The 22,943-nt window shown below is 38.0% G+C and overlaps 1 protein-coding gene across 6 annotated transcripts; it reads left to right on the top strand.

The window, feature by feature from the left end:
* The first annotated feature begins 188 nt into the window (after positions 1 to 188).
* On the top strand, positions 189 to 22,635 carry LOC145801843 (uncharacterized). 6 transcript variants are annotated; one of them, XM_082893547.1, is made up of 5 exons: positions 189 to 508; positions 19,302 to 19,366; positions 19,463 to 19,638; positions 20,656 to 20,764; positions 22,177 to 22,635. In XM_082893547.1, exons 3-5 carry the CDS (start codon positions 19,568 to 19,570, stop codon positions 22,474 to 22,476), a joined length of 480 nt encoding a protein of 159 aa, XP_082749673.1. In that variant the 5' UTR covers positions 189 to 508; positions 19,302 to 19,366; positions 19,463 to 19,567; the 3' UTR covers positions 22,477 to 22,635. The 6 variants fall into 6 exon arrangements, with proteins under 6 accessions (XP_082749673.1, XP_082749674.1, XP_082749678.1 ...); XM_082893548.1 differs by having other exon boundaries at positions 189 to 895; XM_082893552.1 differs by having other exon boundaries at positions 189 to 895; positions 20,637 to 20,764.
* The last annotated feature ends 308 nt before the right edge of the window (positions 22,636 to 22,943 follow it).

The following is a 22,943-nucleotide window of genomic DNA, read 5'->3' as shown; positions in this document are numbered from 1 at the left end:
AAATTACCTTTAGTATTATTATTATTATTTTAATAAAAAATTCTATTCACATATTTACAACAAATTTAAATATAAGTTATTTGTTTTGTTCATATATAAATTTTCAAATAAAAGACAAATGTTCACATAAATTGATCAGCCAAAAATAAATGGTTCAAATATAGATGGAGTAAGAATTGCTGTTTGTTACCCTATTAGAGGTTCGAGAGGGAGGGAGGGAGAGAGAGAGAGAGAGAGGATGAGCATGAGGATTAAGAGTTTGTTACAACCAGTCTACAAAAGAAGTTACAGAGCTCCTCAATCACCTTTGTCCTCAATCACGAGCTCCTCTCTCTCAACCCACCAACAAACCTAAACCCTCACTCTCCCTTTTCTTCTTCTTCTTCTAGTTGTTACTGTAACCATCACGCTTTCCATGTGGGTTTTTCTATTCCTTCAAAACCCACCACCACTACTACTACGCCGCCTCAAGATATTGATGATCAAAATCAGGAAACCCTACTTGACCGTAAGTTCATTTCTTTCCTGTTATTGTCGCCGATTAATTATTCTTGCGTGTTTAATTTTATGCATTTCTGTGTATATATACATATATACACTGTTCAAGAACCGTGGATTGAGTTTGTTTTGATTGATTAATATTTTCTGGTTTTCTCTCCCTACGGTATGTCGTCCAAGTGTTTGATTAAAGTCCTAGTAACCCAGTTTTTGGGAAAGCATTTTTTTCGATATTGCTTTTGACACAAAATTGTTGTTTTTTTTCCCTCTCTCCCCACTTTGGGAAGCAAATGCTGTCCGAAGGGAGCCTGTACTCTAGCGGTCTGTTTGGATGGTGGGAGAAAAGAAAATAAATGATTCTGGTGTCATCTATTTTGAGAAAAGAAAATTCATCTAGGTGAGAATACAAAAGAAATGTTTCACTATCATCTTTGGACGTGTAGGAAAACAAAGTATGTAATTATTAATATAAGTACATGGGTGATTTTTTTATACTTTTTTTTTTATTTAGTAAATTTTAATAGACAATCTTGGTATTATAAAAAGTACAGAACCAATAAATTCATATTCCACCAATTTTCACCTTTTGGTGAGAAATGAAACCTATTAACTATTTCTCATAATTTCTTACCTAACTTGTAAACCAAACATGAGAAAAGAGTTATCTTTTTCTTCATTTCTCACCAAATCACTCAATCCAAACAAGTTCTCTTTTCATGTGCATGTTGATGGCAAAAAAACCCATTGGGAAGTTGTATGGGTTAATATCTGGTGCGTAAGATTGGCTCAATCTTTTACTTCCAACTTTAGTATTATTTTAGTTACACCCATATAAACTTACCAAACCAACTCCCCCAAGCTTTAAATGCTCATCTTCACGAGAAAAATTGTTGCCTCCCATACTTTTGTGAAAGATAGATGTGTATACTAGTAAGGATTCTGGCCAATTGAGCTAGTAGTACCAACTGATTGGCTTGTTACATTTTAATGAACAATGAAAACATATCTTGAAATCCATAAATGGTTGTGAAAAGAAACGAATGCTTACGGAGATACATTTTCTCAAGTCTGTATGTTATGTTTGCCCTTAATTTACGTTTTCAGGGGCTTGGAGTAGAGTAAGGAGGCGAATTCGTCCTTCTTTCTCTATTTCTAAGATCACCTTGAAATCGTCTAAAGGTTCTAAGATCACCTTGAAATCATCTAAAGGGCACCATAGTGAAATATTGGCAACTAGAAATAGTTTTGATTTGTTAACTGGCTTATTACTTTCATTGGTAATATCAAGATTGTTAAAATTGGGATCTTACATAGGTTCGGTGAGAGGGTCTCGTGGATAGGATTGAGGATCGTAAGATTCTAATTTCTAATAAAAATAAGGTAAAAATACAAATCAGGATGTTACATGTTAAAAATAAGGTGAAAAATGATAATCCAACAATCCTACGATCCCATATGATCGTACTTGTGATCCTACTATAATATCAATCATGCAATGATTTGGATGGTTTTGACAATTTAGGACCATAGGATTGTACTATCCTACGTTCTGGATCACAATTTTGATAACCATGGGTAATATCAGAGTTAGAGAGAAAAGTGAATTACTCATCTTCAGGCATTGATTTAGCTATTTTCTTGGATGATAGTAGTTCTTTCAATATTGATTTTGTTAGTGATGGCTTGTGTACTGTTAAAAATAAAATTAATTTGTAATATAAACTGTCAAGTTGCAATCACAAGTTGCCAAGTTGTTATCTCAATTTCATGTATGTGTGAGATTTTGGAAGATCGTTGTTAGCAACTTGTAAATACTTGGCTTATTTCTATTGGTTGAAAGGGTTGACAACAATGCCCATATAAAGGCATGTTATTTCACTTGTAAAACACAACAACAACAAACAGAGCAATAAGAATACAAAGCAGAGCTCTTGCTTTCTCTCTCCTTATCTCTCGACGCTTTCTCTAAATTTATCTCTAGGTTTTTTTAATTTCTCTCTCTAGAATTTTGGTCTAATGAAAATTTATATTTACACTATGCACCCAACATATTTTTGGTATCAGAACCAAACCCTTTTTTTATGGTTCATACTATTTACTCTAAACCTTGTCTATGTACCTTAACTATACTTCATATCAAATACCCCTATTTGATGGGAAAAATTATGGTTATTGGAGTATTCAAATAAAGGCCCTCTTTATTTCTCACGATCAATGGGTGATAGTGGGTGAAGGTTTCCTTGTTCCAGCCTCCAGGAGATCAGGAAACATTAGCATCATGGACACAAGGCAAACAAGAGGAGTACAAAGAGAATAAGAAAAAAAGATGCAAATGCGTCACTCAACATACAATAGGGGGTAAGCAAATCTATTTTTCCTAGAATAATTGGTGCAAAATATTCTAGAAATGTTTGGAAAATTTTAAAACAGAAATTCCAAGGTTCTGAAGAAGTTATCTCCATTAAATTTCAGTCTTTGTGGTGTGATTTTGATAATCTAGCCATGAAAAAAAATGAGGCCGTCCAATCTTTTTCCAAATGAGTTGCATAAATTGTAAAACAAATCAGAAGTTATGGAGATACTATCCAAGAGAGAAAAATTGTTGAAAAAATATTAAGAAGTTTGCTACAAAAATTTGAACATGTTGTTCCTGCAATTAAGGAATCAAAAGACTTGTCTCAATTCGCTTTTCATGAGCTTATGGGTTCTCTTGAAGCCCATGAAAAAAGAATAGCTAGATTCACCGGACCAAGTGCAGGAGCAAATATTGAACAAGCTTTCTAATCAAAGCCCAATATCACAGAAATAAGACTTCCAAAAAACAAAAGTCGTGGAATAGCTCAACCACAACAATGAACGGGATATAAGAATTTTGATAACCATAACCGAGGAAGAGGGAGAAGAAATTTCCACCAAGAAACAAATCGAGCTGGTAACACAAAATTTGGCTCTAGCTGTCATGTGTGTAGTAAATCTAATCATCAATCTAAGGGCTGTAATTTTAGACGCACCAAGTGCAAAACCATTCACAAGACTACTAGTATCAGAAAAAAGAAGAAAAAAAGTGAAGCAAAATTTTCAAATGACCTAGCTCAAGTGCTCTTCTCTTGCATGAGCACACAACATGATGCACTCAATACATGGTACTTGGACAGTGGATGTTGCAACAACATGATAGGGAACCAGAAGTGCGTTGTCCAAATGGACAACCAAATCTCCTCCAAGTCAAATTGGGAGACGGAAAGCAAAAACCAGTCTCAAAGGCAAATAAACTAGTATGGTACAAACCAAGGGAGGTAAAACAAAACTCATTGATGATGTTTTATATGTCCTTGATTTGGCTCAAAATTGACTGAGTGTTATTGGTCAATTGATTAAAAAATGATACCTAGTAAATTTTATTGGAGATGAGCGCAAAATAAAAGACAAACAAGATTCACTAGTGGCAACTGTCAAAATGGCACCAAACAAATTGTTTCCACTTACAATGCCACTAGGTGAAAATTTTGCGTTGAAAGTTGACAAAATCAATAATTCCATACTATGGCATTTTAGATATGGTCATTTAAACTACAAAGGATTGGAACAATTGATACAAAAGGGCATGGTAATTGGGCTTCCAAAGATTGAACAAAATGACAAAACATGTGAATGATGCATATTTAGAAAAATGCACCGATTACCTTTTCCTAAGATTGCTTGGTGAGCAAAAGTTTCACTTGTCTAATACCAAAAATATGTTGGGTGCAAAGTGTAAATATGAATTTTAGTGGGACCAAATATTCTAGAGAGAGAAATTTAGAGAGAGAGAGAGTGCTTTGCTTTGTATTGCTATTACTCTGTTGTTTGTGTGTTTTACAAGTGAAAGAATATGCTTTTATATAGGCATTGTTGCCACCCCTTTCAACCAATAAAAATAAGTCAAGTATCTACAAGTTGCTAACAAAGATCTTTCAAAATCTCACACATAAATGAACTTGAGATGTCAACTTGGCAATTTGTATTACAAATTAATTTTATTTTTAAAAGTATGCAAGTCATCATGCTTTCATTTCATCAATGTGCACGTCCCTTGAAGTCACCAATTTGTTGGTTTTTGGATCAAAAAGTCGATAACCTTTTAATTCGTCGCAATAGCCGATGAAGATTAATTTTTCTCTTCTTTGGTCAAATTTCTCCCTATATTAAGAAGGAATGAGGGAATATGCAATGCATCCAAAAACTTTGAAAAAATTTATCATCAACTTGCGGTTGTGCCAAGCTTCAAGGGAGTTTTGTTGGAGATTGGTTCAGGATGAAAACAATAGTGTTGACTATTTCCAAAAAAATTGTTGGGAAGACCTTTTGCCTTGAGCATACTCCTTGCTATCTCGACAATGGTGTTGTTATTTCTTCCTGCCACTCCATTTTGCCGAGTGTGGCGAATGGTGCCTGATTCTTTCATTTTTGTGGTAACTTGTGAATTCTTTAGACAAGAATTCTCCACCACGATCTGTTTTAAGTGAAGCTTGAGTAACCAGCTTAGGGTTTGATAGAATATCATCCCCTATTTATAAATGAAGATTAGGGTTTACAAGATGAGACAATTACAAGTCGAGCCCTGAGGGCATAGAATAATTACAAACCAAATGAAGCTCAGATAATAATATAATATGCTAACGCTCCCCCTCAAGCTGGTGCGAAGATATCTCTCATGCCCAGTTTGTCTAATATGTCATGAAACGGTTTATTCCCAACCCCCTTGGTGAGAATGTCAGCAAGTTGTTCACCCGACTGGACAAAAGGAGTACAAATGGTACCACTAGTGAGTTTCTCCTTAATGAAGTGACGATCAATCTCAACATGTTTTGTCCTGTCATGTTGAACTGGATTGTGAGCGATGTTGATGGTGGACTTATTATCACAGTATAACCGCATGGAGTTCGTCTGATCAATACCTAGATCACTCAACAATAACTTGATCCATAAAAATTCACACACACCTTGTGCTATAGCTCTAAACTCAGCTTCTGCACTTGACCTGGCAACCACATTCTGTTTCTTACTCCTCCAAGTAACTAGGTTGCCTCCAACAAAGGTGCAATACCCTAAAGTCGATCTCCTATCAGTTATTGATCCAGCCCAGTTAACATCTGTATAGGCTTCCACACGAAGATGATCATACTTTGAAAAATAAAGACCCTTGCCAGGAGCAGACTTCAAGTACCTCAAGATTCTCATGACAGCCTCAAAGTGAATCTGATGAGGAGCATGCATAAACTGACTAACCACACTGACAGCAACAGCAATATCAGGACGGGAGTGAGATAGGTAAATGAGCTTACTCACCAATCGCTGATAGCTCCCCCTGTCAACAGCTTCTCCTTCATCATCCCCCAATTTCTGATTGGGTTCTAGTGGAGTGGCACATGCCTTGCAGCCAAGCATCCCAGTTTTCTTCAATAGGTCAAGCACATATTTTCTCTGTGAGATAAATATCCCATCCTTAAAGCAAACAACTTCAATTTCCAAAAAATACTTCAAGCTTCCCAAGTCTTTGATTTCAAACTCATTAGCTAAATATTTCTTCAACAGAGGTATTTTTCCACTATCATTGCCTGTAAGAACTATGTCATCTACATAAGCAATAAGTCTTGTAGTCCTACCACGTGAGGAATGTTTCACAAATAAGGTGTGATCTGCCTGACTCTATTTGAAGCTATATTTAAACATAGCCTGAGTGAATCTCTCAAATCAAGCCCTTGGAGACTGTGTGAGACCATATAATGACTTCCGAAGCTTACATACTTTGCCTTCTGTCTGATGATTCTCAAAACCAGGAGGAATGTCCATATATACCTCTTCTTCGAGGTCACCATGGAGAAAGGCATTCTTGACATCAAACTGATAAAGTGGCCAATCTAGATTAGCTGCTAGAGAGAGAAGTACTCTGACTGAATTCATCTTAGCCACGGGTGCGAAGGTCTCTTGATAATCAATGCCATATGTTTGAGGGAACCCTTTTGCCACAAGTCTTGCCTTGTAACGCTCAATAGACCCATCTGCTTTGTGTTTCACAGTATATACTCATTTACATCCCATAGGTCGTTTGCTCGTAGGCTAAGTTACACGGACGCGGGTATGGGTGTCGGGTGCCGGTGCGTATCTAAGGGTCGGACACTTCAAAATTAAAAATTAAGGATACGTGGATATGTATCCAAATTTGAATACGGGTACGGGGATACGTTAAATAGCTCTTAAAAAAATATATATTTATTATCACGCAAACACGGGACACGACAATATCTAAAAAATGGGAATACTGATACAACAGGGGACACGTCAAAATTTTTAATTTTTTTATAAATATTTTTATTTTAATATACATTAATTATTTTATTTATTTATTATATTTTTTAAATAATATGTTCCAATTAATTTTTTTATTTTATTTTACATACATATATTTATTTTTTTAATTAATATATATAAGTATATATTATCTTATAAATATATTATATGTTATATAATAATTATTATATAATATATAATAATAATAGTTATTATTATAATAGTTATTATTATTTATTATTCAGTTCCTTTACTATTACTATTATTATATATAAACTATTATTATTATTATGTATAGATAGATACGAAGGAATCAAGAGAGGAACGACAGAGAGAGGGAGAGAAAAGGGAAGCCATAGATCGCGATCGCGAGGGATAGAGAGAAGGCGAGAGAGAGAGAGAGGCCTTTCGAAGTCGTTTGTGGTGGTCGGCTGTTCGATTGACTGACGGAGCTTCGATCTTCGACTAGATCGACCGGATGAAGCTTCGACTGGATCATTCGACCAGGTTATCTCTTATCTCTTACTCTTACCTCTTTCATTTCTGTTGCTGTGAGCCGTGTCCGATAGAGAATAGATGAATCCGACACAGATCCCACACCCGCACCCGTGTCGTGTCGTGTCGTGTCGACACGAGTACTTCGCCCCAAAGTGGCGAGTCCATGTAACACAGCTCGTAGGTAACTCAGTCAATTCCCAAGTGCCATTCTTCCTAAGTACTTTCGTTTCCTCAATCATGGCTAGTTTTCACTCAGAGGTAGCAAGAGCATCCTGAAAATGGTTAGGAATGCTAACAGAGGAAATATTGGACACAAACGCTCTATATGAGGATAACAAATGAGAGTAGGACACAAACTGTGAGATAGGATGTTGAGTATAAGATCTCACACCTTTCCTTTTGGCAATAGGAACATCAAGATCAATGGATTCAAGAGATTCAAAGTTACCTAGACTCTCATCAGAAGCAGGAGATGGCAGTGGAGCAGAAGTGGTCCCTTGTATGCAGTTAACTTGTTGTCTGTCTATTTCCCGGACATAAACATGCCCGTCCTTATCCTTGGTGACATTGGGTTCTATAGTCCCAGTAGAAGAAGGTGGTGCAAGAACAACTGGTTCCACCATAGGAAGCACAAGCACAGTAGAAGAGGGTGGTGCAAGAATAATTGGGTCCACCATAAGAAGCACAGGACTCACTTCACACCAAGGCTCCCCCGGAAATGAGGACGGTGACACCGGAGAGGACAAGAAATAGGACTGGGACTCAAAGAAAGTAACATCCATGGACACAAACCACTTACGAGAAGAAGGGTGGTAACATTTATACCTCTTTTGAGTAGAAGAGTGACCAAGGAAAACACACTTGAGGGAGCGAGGGTCCAACTTACCACGAGAAGGAGAGTGATTATGAACAAAACAGACACAACCAAAAATTTTGGGAGGAATAGAAAACAAGGACTGAGAACCTAGGAGGACGTGAAGAGGAGCTTGTTTTTGCAAGACCTGGGTAGGGAGACGATTAATAAGATGGGTAGCGGTGAGAACAACGTCGCCCCCAATAGGGCCGAGGCACACTCATAGAAAAACACAGGCACCGAGCCATGTCAAGAAGATGCTGATTCTTACGTTTTGCCACCCTATTTTGTTGAGGGGTATTGGTGCAAGAGGTCTGATGGATAATGCCATGAGAAGAGAAATATTGTCCTAACCCAGAATCTATGTATTCTCCGCCATTATCAGAACGAAATAGTTTGACAATGGCCCCAAACTGAGTACAAATCATCTTATGAAAATTGCGAAACATAGAGAAAACCTCACTCTTGTCTTTCATGAGATACACCCAAGTAGCACGAGAAAAATCATCAATAAATGTAACAAACCATCGATGACCTTTCACAGACATGATACGAGAGGGACCCCAAACATCAGAATGTATTAATAAAAAAGAACTAAACTTTTATTCAAACTGGGAGCAAAAGAAGCTGTGTTGTTTTTCAAGTTGACAAGACTCACAAAGAAAGTCAGGCACATGATGATTTGCGAAACCAGATGGAAATAAATGCTTAAGCAAATAAAAAGAAGGATGCCCAAGACGCCGATGCCACAACCATAAATCAGCGGGGGTAGTAGAAGACATGATGAAAGAATAAGCAAGTTTGTTCGGTTGATCCAGGAAGTAGAGACCATTTTCTACACTACCATTGCCAATCGTCCTCGTGACAAGGTCCTGAAAAAGACAATGATCAGGGAAAAACGCCACACTACAATTCAAATCCTGGGTAAGACAACTCAAGGATAACAGATTAACAGAAAAATTGGGAACATGGAGAACAGAAGATAGATGTATGGTAGGAGTGACTTGGACTAAACCTTTTCTAGAAATGGAAGAAATAGTACCATCTGCAATCCTAACTTTGTCCTAACCTGAAGAGGGCTTATAGACAGAGAAAAGATTAGAGGAGCCAGACATATGATCGGAGGCACTAGAATCAATAATCCAAGGCAAAGACTTATGACACAGGAAAACACAAGGAGAAGAGGCTAAGTTACCTGAGCGGGCAAAGGACGAGGAAGCTGTACTGAAAGTAGTAGAAGACCGGCGGTCCAACAATTGGCGCAAAGCATCCTCCAGCTCAGTATCAGAAGCTTGGCCTACAGAAGCAGAATTAGAATCAAATGTATCAACTGCACTAGACTGATGAGCCTGGGAATAGGAACCACGTCCTCTAGACTGGCCTGACCGACCTCCTCGAGAACCAGACCGATCACCTCGACCCCCGGATGGAGTCCCATGAAGCTTCCAACACGTCTCACAAGTATGCCGCGGCTTCTTGCAATAATCACAGAATACAGACTCCTTAGCAGCAGATGGAGGGATGGGAGTCAGGCTGAGGCCATCTCGAGGAGTAGACAGTAATGCTGAGCGGTCAGTAGAGAGAGGGGACATCATAGTAGACTGGCGACTCTCTTCATTCTATATATAGGCAAATGCCTCCTGAAGTAAAGGAAGAGTGTCCATACCCAGAATTCGACCCCTAACTGGATCATACTCCACATTTAGGCCTGCCAGAAATTTAAAGACCTGTTCCCGTGCGATGAACTTCTTGTACCCGACAGAATCAGCAGGGCAAATGGGCTTATAGTCTTCCAGGTGGTCAAGGCGTTTCCAGCCGTTGGTGAGGAAAGTGAAATACTGAAGAATAGTCTGCTCCCCCTGAAGTGAGCTCTCAATAGAGCGGCACAACTCAATGCCTGTGAGAAATTCCCTTTGCGGGAATAGGTGGCAGCCACAGCATCCCAAACATCCTGGGCAGTCTTCATAGACAAGTAGCCCTCACCAATTTCAGGAACCATCGAATGAATAAGCCAACCCATAATCAAAGAGTTGGTAATTTCCCATCGGTCATAACCCGAGTCAGTGGTACTAGGTGCCTGTATCCTGCCATCAACATACCTCATCTTCCCTCGGCTCTTCAGAAATATAGTCAAACTTTGAGACCATGCTAGGTAGTTCTGACCGTTAAATAGAGAGGTGGTGCTTTTCAGACTAGGGTTGGGGTTCTCAGTTATGGTAGTAGGTATAATGAGACTCTCACTCCTCGGTGTTTGAGAAGGAGGGGACACACTGGTGGAATCTGCCATGCATACTATACTACCGAACCCGTAACAAAACTAGTGGCAATCACAAATCCGGAAGGTGGTGATGAAAGAACATGCACAATGACCACAATAAAAGCATAACAAAATTAAGAAACCATTTGTTTTTTTTTAGTTATTCATTTATATATGTATTGGTACGGTCTATATACACGACATAAGTATACCAAACAGTGATGAGAGTATACCAGAGAGAGATCGACGAAGGCTCGAAGATCGATTGGCGGAGGAGATCGACTGAGGAGGTTGACGGGCTGAGACTGAGGAGGTCGACGAGCTGAGGAGATCGACGGAGGGAGGCGGCTACGTGACGATCGCGACAGAGGAAGGCGGCTGAGTGACGATCGATTGAGAGATGGCTGAGTGGCGATCGACGGAGGAAGGCGACTGAGTGATGACGGCGACTGAGTGAGGAAGACGAAGCAGAGATCGATGAGAGGAAGGCGATTGAGTGACGACGGCGAGCTGAAGATCGCAGCAGATGATCAACTTAGGTAAGTTTCGAACCCTAGAGTCGTTGGTGCAAAGGTCGACCAACAAGGGTGAGCCGAAACCCTAGAGGTTCTACTTAGAAAATATGAGGAAGAAGAACTCCTAACTTAGAAAATATGAGGAAGAAGAAATATATTTCTGTTATATTCAAAACTTCTTATTTTACAAGACCAAATGACACTCCTTATATAGGAGATATTACAAACATCATTATAACCCATTATATGCCACTTACATATTATATATTACCACTATCTACCACTATCATATTATATACATGCCACTATCTACCACCAACACCACTATCATATTCTATACATGCCACTATCTACCACTAACACCACTATCATATTCTATACATGCCACTATCTACCACCAACACCACTATCATATTCTATACATGCCACTATCTACCACCAACACCACTATCATATTATATGTATTAACACAAATTTCCAGCACTCCCCCTCAAGCTGGTTTGAAGATATCTTCCATAGCCAGCTTGCTAGTCAGCTTATCAAATTGCTTCTTGTGTAGTCCCTTCGTTAGTACATCAGCTAATTGTTCACCTGTTGGAAGGTAGATCATACAGATTATGCCAGCATTGATTTTCTCCTTGATGAAATGTTTATCCACTTCTATATGTTTTGTGCGATCATGTAGAACTGGATTATGAGCTATAGATGCTTTGTTGTCACAATAGACCTTCATAGGTGTCGGGTGAGAGAGTTTTAATTCTTCAAGAATTCTTTTAATCCACATTACTTCACAGATTCCATGGGCAACAGCTCTGAACTCTGCTTCTGCACTACTTCTAGCTACCACATTCTGTTTTTTACTCCGCCATGTAACTAGGTTCCCACCTACAAAGGAGCAGTATCCGGATGTTGATCTCCTGTCTGTAACACTTCCTGCCCAGTCTGCATCTGTGTATACTTCAACTTGAAGATGTCCATGTTTCTTGAACAGTAAGCCTCTCCCTGGAGTTCCTTTCAAATATCTTAAGATCTTATAAACGGCCTCAAAGTGCTCTGCCCCTGGTGAGTGCATGAACTGACTTACCATGCTGACTGCAAAGGCAATATCAGGCCGCGTATGAGACAAGTAAATCAATTTCCCGACAAGTCGCTGATATTGTTCCCTCTCTTTGACTTCTTCAGCCTTAGCAGCTTGTAACTTCAAGTTAGGCTCGATCGGAGTCTCCACCATCTTACAACCAAGCATACCTGTTTCTCCAAGGAGATCAAGAACATATTTTCTCTGATTAACGAATATACCTTCCTTGGATCTTGCAAATTCCATTCCGAGGAAATACTTGAGAGCTCCCAGATCCTTAATGTGAAATTCTTTTGCGAGTTTCTCTTTGAGGGCTGCTAACTCTGCTTCATCATTACCAGTTAAAATGATGTCATCAACATAAACAATCAAAATTGCAATTTTACTGTTTTTTGAATGTTTATAAAATATTGTGTGATCTGCTTGACTCTGCGAGAAGCCACAACTGATAACTGCCTTCCCAAAGCGTTCAAACCACGCTCTTGGTGATTGTTTGAGTCCGTATAATGACTTGTTCAATCTGCATACTCTGTCGCTTCCAAGTCTCAGCTCAAATCCCGGCGGTAGGCTCATGAACACCTCCTCTTCAAGATCACCATTGAGAAATGCATTCTTAATGTCAAGTTGATGTAGAGGCCAATCTGAATTTACTGCAAGAGATAACAGTACTCTGATGGAATTTATTTTAGCAACAGGAGCAAACGTCTCCTGATAGTCGATCCCATAAGTTTGAGTGAAGCCTTTAGCCACCAGTCTCGCCTTGTATCTCTCAACGCTTCCATCTGCGTTACATTTTATCGTAAACACCCATTTACACCCAACTGTTTTCTTGTCTTTGGGTAGATCAACTATCTCCCAAGTACCACTTCTCCTTAAAGCATTCATCTCCTCCATGACTGCTAATTTCCAATTCGGATCATCCAATGCTTCCTGTATATTTCTTGGAACAAACAAGTGTGAAATCCTAGATGTGAAAGCTCTATGGTTTTTAGACAGTCTTTGATAGGAGAGGTAATTTGCAATAGGATGTTTAATGCAATTTCGGACACCTTTCCTAATTGCTATAGGAACATCAAGGTCGGAAATAGAAGGAATAGGATTACCTAAAATTTCGATGCCAGAACTCGGGTGGACATTCGGGTCATTAGGATGGACATTCAGGTCATTATTCTTCAGATGAAATCGCTTCCTAGTATAAACCTGAAGCTCAGGATTTAGATCATTTTGTAGTACTTCTCCCCCTAAACAAGAATCTTCTTGACTAGGCACCATAGAACTTGGTTCTCCTAAGTGATCATTATCAGACAGATGTGGTTTTTGTGTAGGATAAATGACATTGGGGAGCGGGATAGAAATATCTCAAAAACGGTCTTCTACTCCACTTGTCTCCCCCTGAAGAGAAGTGTTGGGGAAATAGGATTTTGTTTCCACAAATGACACATCCATACTCACATGAAATTTCTTGGTTTGAGGATCGAAACACTTATACCCCTTTTTGTTTGAGGAATAACCCAAAAAAACACATTTTATAGCACGGGGGTCAAGTTTTGAACGAAATTGACTAGGAACATGAACATAGGCAGTACATCCAAAAACTTTGGCGGGTAAATCAGAAAACAACCTTGTGTCAGGAAAAAAAGCTTTGAGACAATCGAAAGGTGTTTTGTATGTTAACACCTTTGTAGGCATCCTGTTTATCAAATAAGAGGCTGTTAAAATTGCTTCACCCCATAAATATTTAGGAACATGCATGTAAAACATTATAGCACGTGCAACTTCAAGTAGATGTTTATTTTTTCGTTCTGCAATGCCATTTTGTTGAGGGGTATCCCGACATGTAGATTGATGAAAAATTCCCTTTTTTTCCAAAAACTCACCCAACTGCTCATTGAAATATTCTGTTCCATTATCAGAATGTAAAATATCAATTTTGGTTTGAAATTGGTTTTCAATCATATTGTAAAAATTTGTGAATAAATTTTTCACGTCAGATTTTTTATTCATCAAATAAATCCAACATAAGCGGGTATGGTCATCAATAAATGTAACAAACCATCTTTTACCAGAAAGAGTAGTGATTTTAGAAGGGCCCCAAACATCACTATGAATCAAATAAAAAGGTTTGGAAGTCTGGTAAGGTTTTGGCAAATAAGTAGAGCGATGAAATTTTGCAAAAATGCAACTTTCACAATGAAAAGAAGAACAATCAATCCCTTGAAATAATTCTGGAAATAAATGTTTCAGATAAAGAAAACTAGGATGTCCTAGCCTATAGTGCCATAGCATTATTTTTTCTCGAACAGAGATTGAACTAGTACTATTAAAGCTCTGAGCTTTTTTATTACTAACAGGTACTTCATCAAAGTAGTAAAGACCTTCAAGCATCCTAGCACGCCCAATCATCATCCCCGAGTTCTGGTCCTGAAATTCACAATGGGATTCAAAAAATGTAACACGACAATTAGAATCCTTAGATAGTTTACTGACAGACAAAAGGTTACAGGCTAAGTTGGGGACGTGAAGAACAGCATTGAGATTAATTTTCTCAGTTAGTTTAATAAATCCTTTTCCTGCAATAGGTGAAAAACTACCATCGGCTATTCTGATTTTGTCATGACCAGAACAAGGGAAATAGGTATTAAATAAATGGGAAAAACTAGTCATGTGATCGGAGGCACCGGAATCTATGATCCACGGAGAGAAGTTTAGGCAAGAGAAGGCTTTAGGATTTCTACCTGTTTGTGCCAACAAAACACTAGGAGTACCGGATGAGGAGTTGGATTTTATCAGCTTTAAGAGTTGATCAATCTGCTCTTTGTTGAAGGGACCTGAATCGGCTTCATTAGCAGTAGGAAAGCCACGATTCTTCTCTCCTTGTTTGCTGCTTTTCCAGTTGACAGGTTTGCCATGGATCTTCCAACACGTTTCGCGTGTATGGCGAGGCTTGTTGCAAAAATCACACCAGACCCGTGGCTTATCATCAAACCTGCGCTGGTAATTTGCAGCCTTGTTGGCCGCAGCATCGCTAATTAAAGCAGAAATTTCAATTGATTCACCAGTACCTTTTTTCTTAAGCATGACGCTCCTTCGGCTCTCTTCCCTTCTGACTTCGGCAAATACTTCGCCAATGGATGGGAGAGGAGGTCTGCCAATAATTCTTCCTCGCACTTCATCGAACTCAATGTTGAGGCCGGCAAGAAACTTGTAAATACGGCTGTCTTCCACAGTTTTCTTGTGGTGGTTGCAGTCGTCAACCGATTTCCATTCGTATGTGTTGAAGATGTCAAGATCCTGCCACAACCTTTTCAACGAATTGAAATATTTGGTGACGGAATCATCTCCTTGACGAATCTCTCCCAACTTCAAAGTTAATTCGAAAACTTGAGATTGATTTCCTAGGTCAGAATACATCTGACTAACATTATCCCACAATTCTTGTGCAGTAGGATAGCACATGTAATTAGAGCTTATATCCTCCTCCATAGAATTGACCAACCATGTCATAACCATGGAGTTTTCAGCGTCCCAACTGTCGAACAGCGGATCATTAACAGCAGGAGCCTTCTTGTCACCAGTGATGTAACCGATCTTTCCTTGCCCACGGATATACATCCGGACAGATTGTGACCAGCGGAGAAAATTATCACCATTTAGGCGGATGGTGGTGATTTGGACAGAGTGAGAGTTGGACGTTTTCACCGGAATGGCAGCGGCAGGGGTTGAAGTGGTTTCGGACGTGACTTCCGACATGGCTATGACGGTTTTAGGGCTGCTGCGTTTTTTGTTGCTCTGATACCAACTTAGAAAATATGAGGAAGAAGAACTCCTAACTTAGAAAATATGAGGAAGAAGAAATATATTTCTGTTATATTCAAAACTTCTTATTTTACAAGACCAAATGACACTCCTTATATAGGAGATATTACAAACATCATTATAACCCATTATATGCCACTTACATATTATATATTACCACTATCTACCACTATCATATTCTATACATGCCACTATCTACCACCAACACCACTATCATATTCTATACATGCCACTATCTACCACCAACACCACTATCATATTATATGTATTAACACAAATTTCCAGCAGTTCTGCTTTGATACCATGAAGCTTGAGTAACCAGCTTAGGGTTTGATAGAATATCATTCCCTATTTATAAATGAAGATTAGGATTTACAAGATGAGACAATTACAAGTCGAGCCCTGAGGGCATAGAATAATTACAAACCAAATGAAGATTAGATAATAATATAATGAAGCTCAGATAATAATATAATATGCTAACACTAAGCACCTTCAAACAATGGCCACTTTGTTTTTCTACCATTATCGACTTTGTGCAGAAGCAGTCAACAATACTGTTTTCATCCTAAACTGGTCTCTAACAAAAGCTCTTGTCAACAAAACTCTCTATAAAACTTGGCACAACCACAAGACGATGGTAAATTTTTTCAAAAGTTTTGGATGCATTTTATATTCCTACGTTCCTTCTCAACATAGGGAAAATTTTGACCAAAGGAGAGACAAATTCATCTTCATTGGTTATTGCGAGGAATCAAAAGGTTATCGGCTTTTTGATCCAAAAACCAACAAATTGGTGACTTCAAGGGATGTGCATTTTGATGAAATGAAAGGATGGGATTGGGAAAATTCCCACGAGATAGAAAAATTCATACATCCAGACCAAGGCGAGCTAAGTTCTTCCTATTCAAATTCACTAGTTCCACAACAAAGACCTTTTGAAGAAAGTGACTCAAACACTAATTCAGAATCGCCTATTAGAAAGGTATGGCCATTAAGAGAAATTTATGATTCATGCAATTTTGCATTTTTTTCTTGTGAGCCACAAAATTTTGAAGAAGTAGCTCAAAATCAAATTTGGCAAAAAGCAATGGATGAAAAGATGTTCACAATTTTCAAAAATCACACTTGGGAGCTTGTGGATCATCCTAAACAAAAAGATGTGGTCGGGTTAATATGGACCTACAAAACCAAACTAAATGAAAACAACTTAGTTCAAAAGTACAAAGCTCATCTTGTTGCAAAAGGCTACTGACAACAACCTAGAGTAGATTTCAATGAGACCTTTGCACCAGTTGTTCGAATGGAGACAATCAGAACAGTCCTAGGCCTGGTAGCTGGAATTGCCGGTCCACCAGTTGGATGTAAAGTCAGCATTTTTAAATGAAGATCTAGAAGAAGTAGATGTGGAGCAACCACAAGGCTATGTGGTGGAAGGAAAAGAAGATATGGTCTATTTGGTAAGAAAAGCACTCTATGGCCTAAAATAGGCCTCACATGCTAGGAACAATAAGATAGACAAATACTTCCTTCATAGTGGTTTTCAAGAAGTCTTAGTGAGCCATAACTGTATGTGAAAAAGGAAGGTACCAAAGATTTTCGTATCGTCTGCCTTTATGTTGATGATTTAATTTTCACAGGCACTAATTCTGTGATGCTAGATGATTTCGAAAAGGCTATAATGAAAGAATATGAAATGACAGATCTTGACCTTATGAAATATTTTCTTGGCATTCAATTGCGACAGGCAAAAGGAGAAATTGTTATTTCTTAAGACAATTACACAAAAGACTTGCTGAACGGATTCAAGATGTCAACATGCAAGCCAATTTCAACAACCATGGAGTGCTAAAAGTCAACCCAACACTGTATCGCAGCCTGGTTGGCTCACTTATGTATCTCACCAACACTAGGCCAGATATTGTCTATCTAGTCAGCATAATTTCCAGATTCATGACTGAACCCAGTCAAATCCATTTTTCCCGCAGTCAAGCGACTACTACAGTCGTTGCAAGGCACAGAAAAATTTGTGATAAAGTATGTGAAGAAAACAACAGTTTTGCTGGATGGTGATTGGGCAGGTTCCAATGACGATGGAAAAAAAAATCTGGATATGTGTTTTGCATGGGTTCAAAAGTAATCTGCTGGTCTTCCAAAAAGTGAAAGACAGTGTCTCTCTCATCAGCTGAAGCAGAATAGATTATAGCCACTGATGCTGTTTGTGAAGCTGTATGGCTTAGAAGAATTCTTGCAAATCTACATCAAAAGCAAATGGATCCCACAACAATTTATTGCAACATACCTGTCATTGCCATGACAAAAAAATCTAGTTTTTCATGCTCGAACAAAGCACATTGAATTACGTCATCACTTTATCAGGCATTTGGTTGGTAAAGAAGAAATTCAGTTGGAGTTCGTCAATAATAATGAACAGCTTGTAGACATTTTTACCTAGGCAATGTCATCACAAAAATTGGAGCAATGAGCTGGTACCAATTGATTGGCTTGTAACTTTTCAATGAACAATAAAACATATTTTGAAATTCATAAATGGTTGTGAAAAAAGAAAGGAATGCTTATGGAGATCCATTTTCTCAAGATTGTATGTTATGCTTGCCCTTGATTTATGTTTTTAGGGGTTTTGAGCAGAGTAAGGAGACGAAGTTGTCTTTCTTTCTCTATCCCTAAGATCACCTTGAAATCATCTAAAGGGCATCACAGTGAAATACTGAAATATTAGACATCTGTTTCCATCCTCAATTGACTTAATCAGTGTCTTCCAAAAAAAAAAATAAGGAAGTGCTATATTGGCAACTAGAAATAGTTTTGATTTGTTAACTGACTTATTACCTTCATTGGTAATATCAGAGTTAGAAACAAACGTGAATTACTCATCTTCAGGCATTGGTTTAGCTATTTTTTTGAATGATTGTAGTGCTTTCAATTATGATTTTGTTAGTGATGACTTGCTTACATCCACATTTTTAGGAAAGGCACTGGACTAGTGGCTTTCGACAAATTCAACCCAGAATCGTTGCTTTCCCGTTAATGAACACATCAAATAAGAAGTGGTTAGGAGTCTGATTCATGACATTGTAAACTATGATCCAGACGACATCAGTGAACTCGCTTCATCTCTACGATTTTAAATTGTTGAAACTTGTCTTTCTTTCCCTTCTTGATGTTTAGATAATGTAAACTGGCCACTTAGTATCTGTTGTAGCAGCAGCTGCAATTATGTCATTCTTTAAGTTATAATGAACTGTAGAGTAGGACCTTGTATATTTAATTTTTTCTCTTAGATATGGAGCTGGAAATTAACAACTAGGTCTTATATGATGAAGTTCTTTCTTATTTGACATTTTACAGTATTGATGTTAATTTATTGGTTTGTTGTTGTAAATAGTTTGATATTAGTTGGATGTTTGCTTTACTTGAGTTTGTTGAGATTTTCAGATGAACTGGATGATGAGGTAGAACCCATTGATTTGTGGGAAGAAGAAGACGATGCTGAGCCTGAGGTATGCTGTTTTGGGATAGTTACTTTGGCTGCTCAATTTAACCTTAGCCATCTCCAGTTCCATTTTAGTTGATATTAGTCATTTGAAAAAGTTTAGATTGGCGATGGAGGGGATGGTGGTGGAGTTGTCCTGCAAAATTGCCCTTGGGGTGAACGTGCTCTATCAATAGCCCATGAAATCCTGCTGCAGTTTGGTGATGATATGAAACTCTATGCTTTTAAGACTACGCCTCGGGGATACATTTATGTGAGACTAGACAAACTTTCAAATGAGTAAGCTTTCTATGCTCCCATGGATACTTGCATCTTTGTTGCATTACAGTTTTACATACTAGATATTGAATTCCCGGAGATTATTCATTTTGTAAATAAAAATAAAGGAAAATTTCCACTTTCCTCTCAAAATTTCCCCTACCCAATTTTGGTGTAGTTTCCTAGCCTCTCACCAGTAGGAATGGCTATGGAGACCCTACCTAGTGGTTACCCATGGAGACTTGACCCAAAATAGACGAGTTTAGTGGCATGATTTAAAACTCCATTGGGATGGGTGCTCACCCATTTCTCCATACGTCTTGACACCACTTCTACCACCAATTCTAAATTTTTTTAAATAAGTTTATTTTTTAAATAATTTTTTTTTTTTTTAAAAAAAAATAAATTGTTTTTTTAAAAATAAAAAAAATATTAAAAAATTCGGGTTGGGGAAAATCCAAATCTGTTATGGGATGGGAAGGGTAATCCCATGGTGGATGGGGAAAAATTATAATAGGGGAATGGGGACGGAGAATGAATATCTGTCCCATTGCCCACCATTGCCATCCCTACTCATAAGAGCCCCAATCAACTTTTTCTCCTATTCGAGAAGAATAGAAACCATGGGTAGTCAATCATATTTTTGTATGATCTGCTCTATGCAGCATAAGATTGTGGGACTGTTATCTGACAAATCCTATTTCAAATGTTACGCATATAAAAATTCATCAAAACGTATATCTTAATCATTATTGTCATGAATTTCCTCAAGAATGTGGAGTAACAACATTAAGCATTCATGCAACCATGGCATTTTGTAAGTACTCCACCCATTAAATTAGATTGAACCTTGTTGCTTGGTGATGTCAATTGGAAGAACCTATTATTACTAATAATTCGACGCTAAAATTCCATGATTTTATTAGTTAATTTTCATTTCATGAAATATTGTAGTCATCCTGAAGCATCACAGTTGCAATATTATTTCTCTTTTGGCTTTCGTTTCATTTTGTTTGAAGCACCACCATCTTTCATCAGATATGGTTGTCCCGGTGTGGAGGAAATTGAGAGTTACAGCCAGCAATACAAAAAAAGATTAGACGAAGTTGGGGCATTGGGACAAATACCTGATGATTTGGCTCTTGAGGTAAAACTTGTTTTAAGGTTCTCATTGCTTCTTCAATATTGGAGGGTAGTATTGCAAACGAACTGATCTGCTCATGAAGAGCTCAGCTGATTTGAGCTTGGCGCGTTTACTAAATGAATGAGTTCAAACTCGATTTTTAGGCTCGTGAATACAAGGAATACGAATTAATATTTATTTTTAATAATTTATTAAATATATTTTATTTCTCTCTGTATGTTTGATGATTGTGTAAATTTACATATTTGATTGATGGAATTTATTGTTAATATGAACATTCTTTTTATATTTTACTCATAATTTTCCCCCCTTTTCTCTTAATATGCAATTTAATTTAAGTTTGATTTTTCCTTTGAGTTCAAGTTTGGCTTGCTTATGTAATTGAGTCCAAGCTCGAGTTTCTCAAATACTTGACGTGCCAAGGTCTACACTCCCTAGAGCTTGTGCAATGACAGAGAGAGTGCGTGCATACATATGTGAAAATACTTTGCCATGCCCCTTTCTTGCTCTCTGTTGCAGCAAACCGAAAACCGACAGTAAAAACTAGTCAACAACCTTCTAGAGCTTTGTACAGCATTCCGGGATCAATTGCAAACAAAGGCGAATCGGGGCATAACGAGGAATTTCCCGACGAGGCGGCTCGAGCATGCATGCATCTGTCATCATTCGGAACAGAGCTGAGGCAGTCCATAGATCTACATATTAGTTTATTTCGTTTCTTAGTTAATTTGTTAATTAATTAGGGTTTTGTAATATTTAATTAGCTAGAGTAGTTAATTATTTATTCGGTCTGTATTATTTATTCGGACCCTCTAAGGGAGGGCAATGTTGTAAATAAGTGTGCGTGTGTGTAATGTATGTCTTCCAACCCCACGTCTTTCTCTCTTTTATTTACTAGCTTATGATGGTTAGTTTAGGGCATGTTTCAATTAGCATCTATATGTTCGCATGTCTGCATTCATTCATCTGTATTGCATGCACCGGGCTCGGCGCATCATGCTAACTGCATTGTATTTCAATTCCAAGTTGAATACATGTATCGGTTGTTGCATCTCATATGCCATCTTAGAATAGTCGAGCCTATTGTAGTTGCATTTTTGCATGTGTTGCATTAGGCATTCTTAACATAGTTAGGATTCATGCATGATTTCTAATTAGCTTCTTTCTTTGGCTTGGAGTACTCGGTAAGTGTTTATGAGATTGAGCTTGATTTTTTAAGCTCGACTTTAGCCCAAGTTCTACTAATTTTTAACAAACCAAGCTCAAACACTCCAATGCTCTGCTTGACTCATTTGTGGTCCTAATTGCTGGGATACATGCACATTCCTATTATTATACAAGTGATATAAAGAAATCTTCCATGAAGCACTTAGATATTTAAAGAAAAAATATTTATTTATTTATTTATTTTGAAGGTGTCATCTCCCAGTGCAGAGCGGTTACTGAAAGTTCCAGATGACATGAATCGATTCAAAGACATGCCTATGAGAGTAAGCTATGTAGAAGATCTAGAATCTAAATGTCCGGAAAAAAATGGAGTATTTTACTTGGACTCGATTAAAACTGAAGCAGGGAGCTGCGTATGGAGGCTGGCAGGTGTGAAGGAAAACAGAGACCCGTCAGCAAAAGGAAGACCGTTAAGCCGTAAACAGAAGGATTGGAGATTAGAACTGCCATATGCTATGTTTAAAAAAGCTCTGTTTCTTGATTACTGATTCGTATTTTATGTTTCAGAACTGTCATGCATGGCCTCAAGAGCCAACTGATACATTTTTGACTTTTGGAATATAGTAGTTGAAAAGGGTTGAAATTAGAAATTAATATTTGGTTAGAAAATGATGAATGAGCATTATCGGAGTGACAACTTAGTCTTTTGTACTCTTTGTTTCTAAATTTTTTTTTGTTGACTTTTTAACATTGTAACCACGCAATGACACCTAAAGTCACTCTTACCTTTATCGGTGCCTGTCAATCAAGTACCGAAAGGGTTGGGTTGGGTTGGGTTGGATGTAGGGGCTAACCTATATTTGCAACAGAGAAGCTACCCTCGAACATGCATTCTAACAGAGGGTGATATTGAAGTTTTTCATATGATTGACATTCCTTCCTGCAAGTGGTCCCTCCATAGCTGGTGGCATGTGGAAATTGTTTATAAATTTATTTTATCAGCAGGATAGGCTCC

This window comes from Camellia sinensis, chromosome 11 (genome assembly GCF_055761805.1).
Source record: "Camellia sinensis isolate YWXY chromosome 11, ASM5576180v1, whole genome shotgun sequence".
Taxonomy (NCBI): Eukaryota; Viridiplantae; Streptophyta; class Magnoliopsida; order Ericales; family Theaceae; genus Camellia; species Camellia sinensis.
Note: the sequence above shows the minus strand (reverse complement) of the source record. Positions and strands in the feature narration are given on the sequence as shown.

Excerpts from the sequence above, each read along its gene's own strand:
- LOC145801843 (XM_082893547.1), top strand. The coding sequence starts at position 19,568 with ATGAAACTCTATGCTTTTAAGACTACGCCTCGGGGATACATTTATGTG. Across the intron at positions 19,639-20,655 it reads CTAGACAAACTTTCAAATGA|ATATGGTTGTCCCGGTGTGG; the intron begins GTAAGCTTTCTA and ends ATCTTTCATCAG. Across the intron at positions 20,765-22,176 it reads CTGATGATTTGGCTCTTGAG|GTGTCATCTCCCAGTGCAGA; the intron begins GTAAAACTTGTT and ends TTTATTTTGAAG.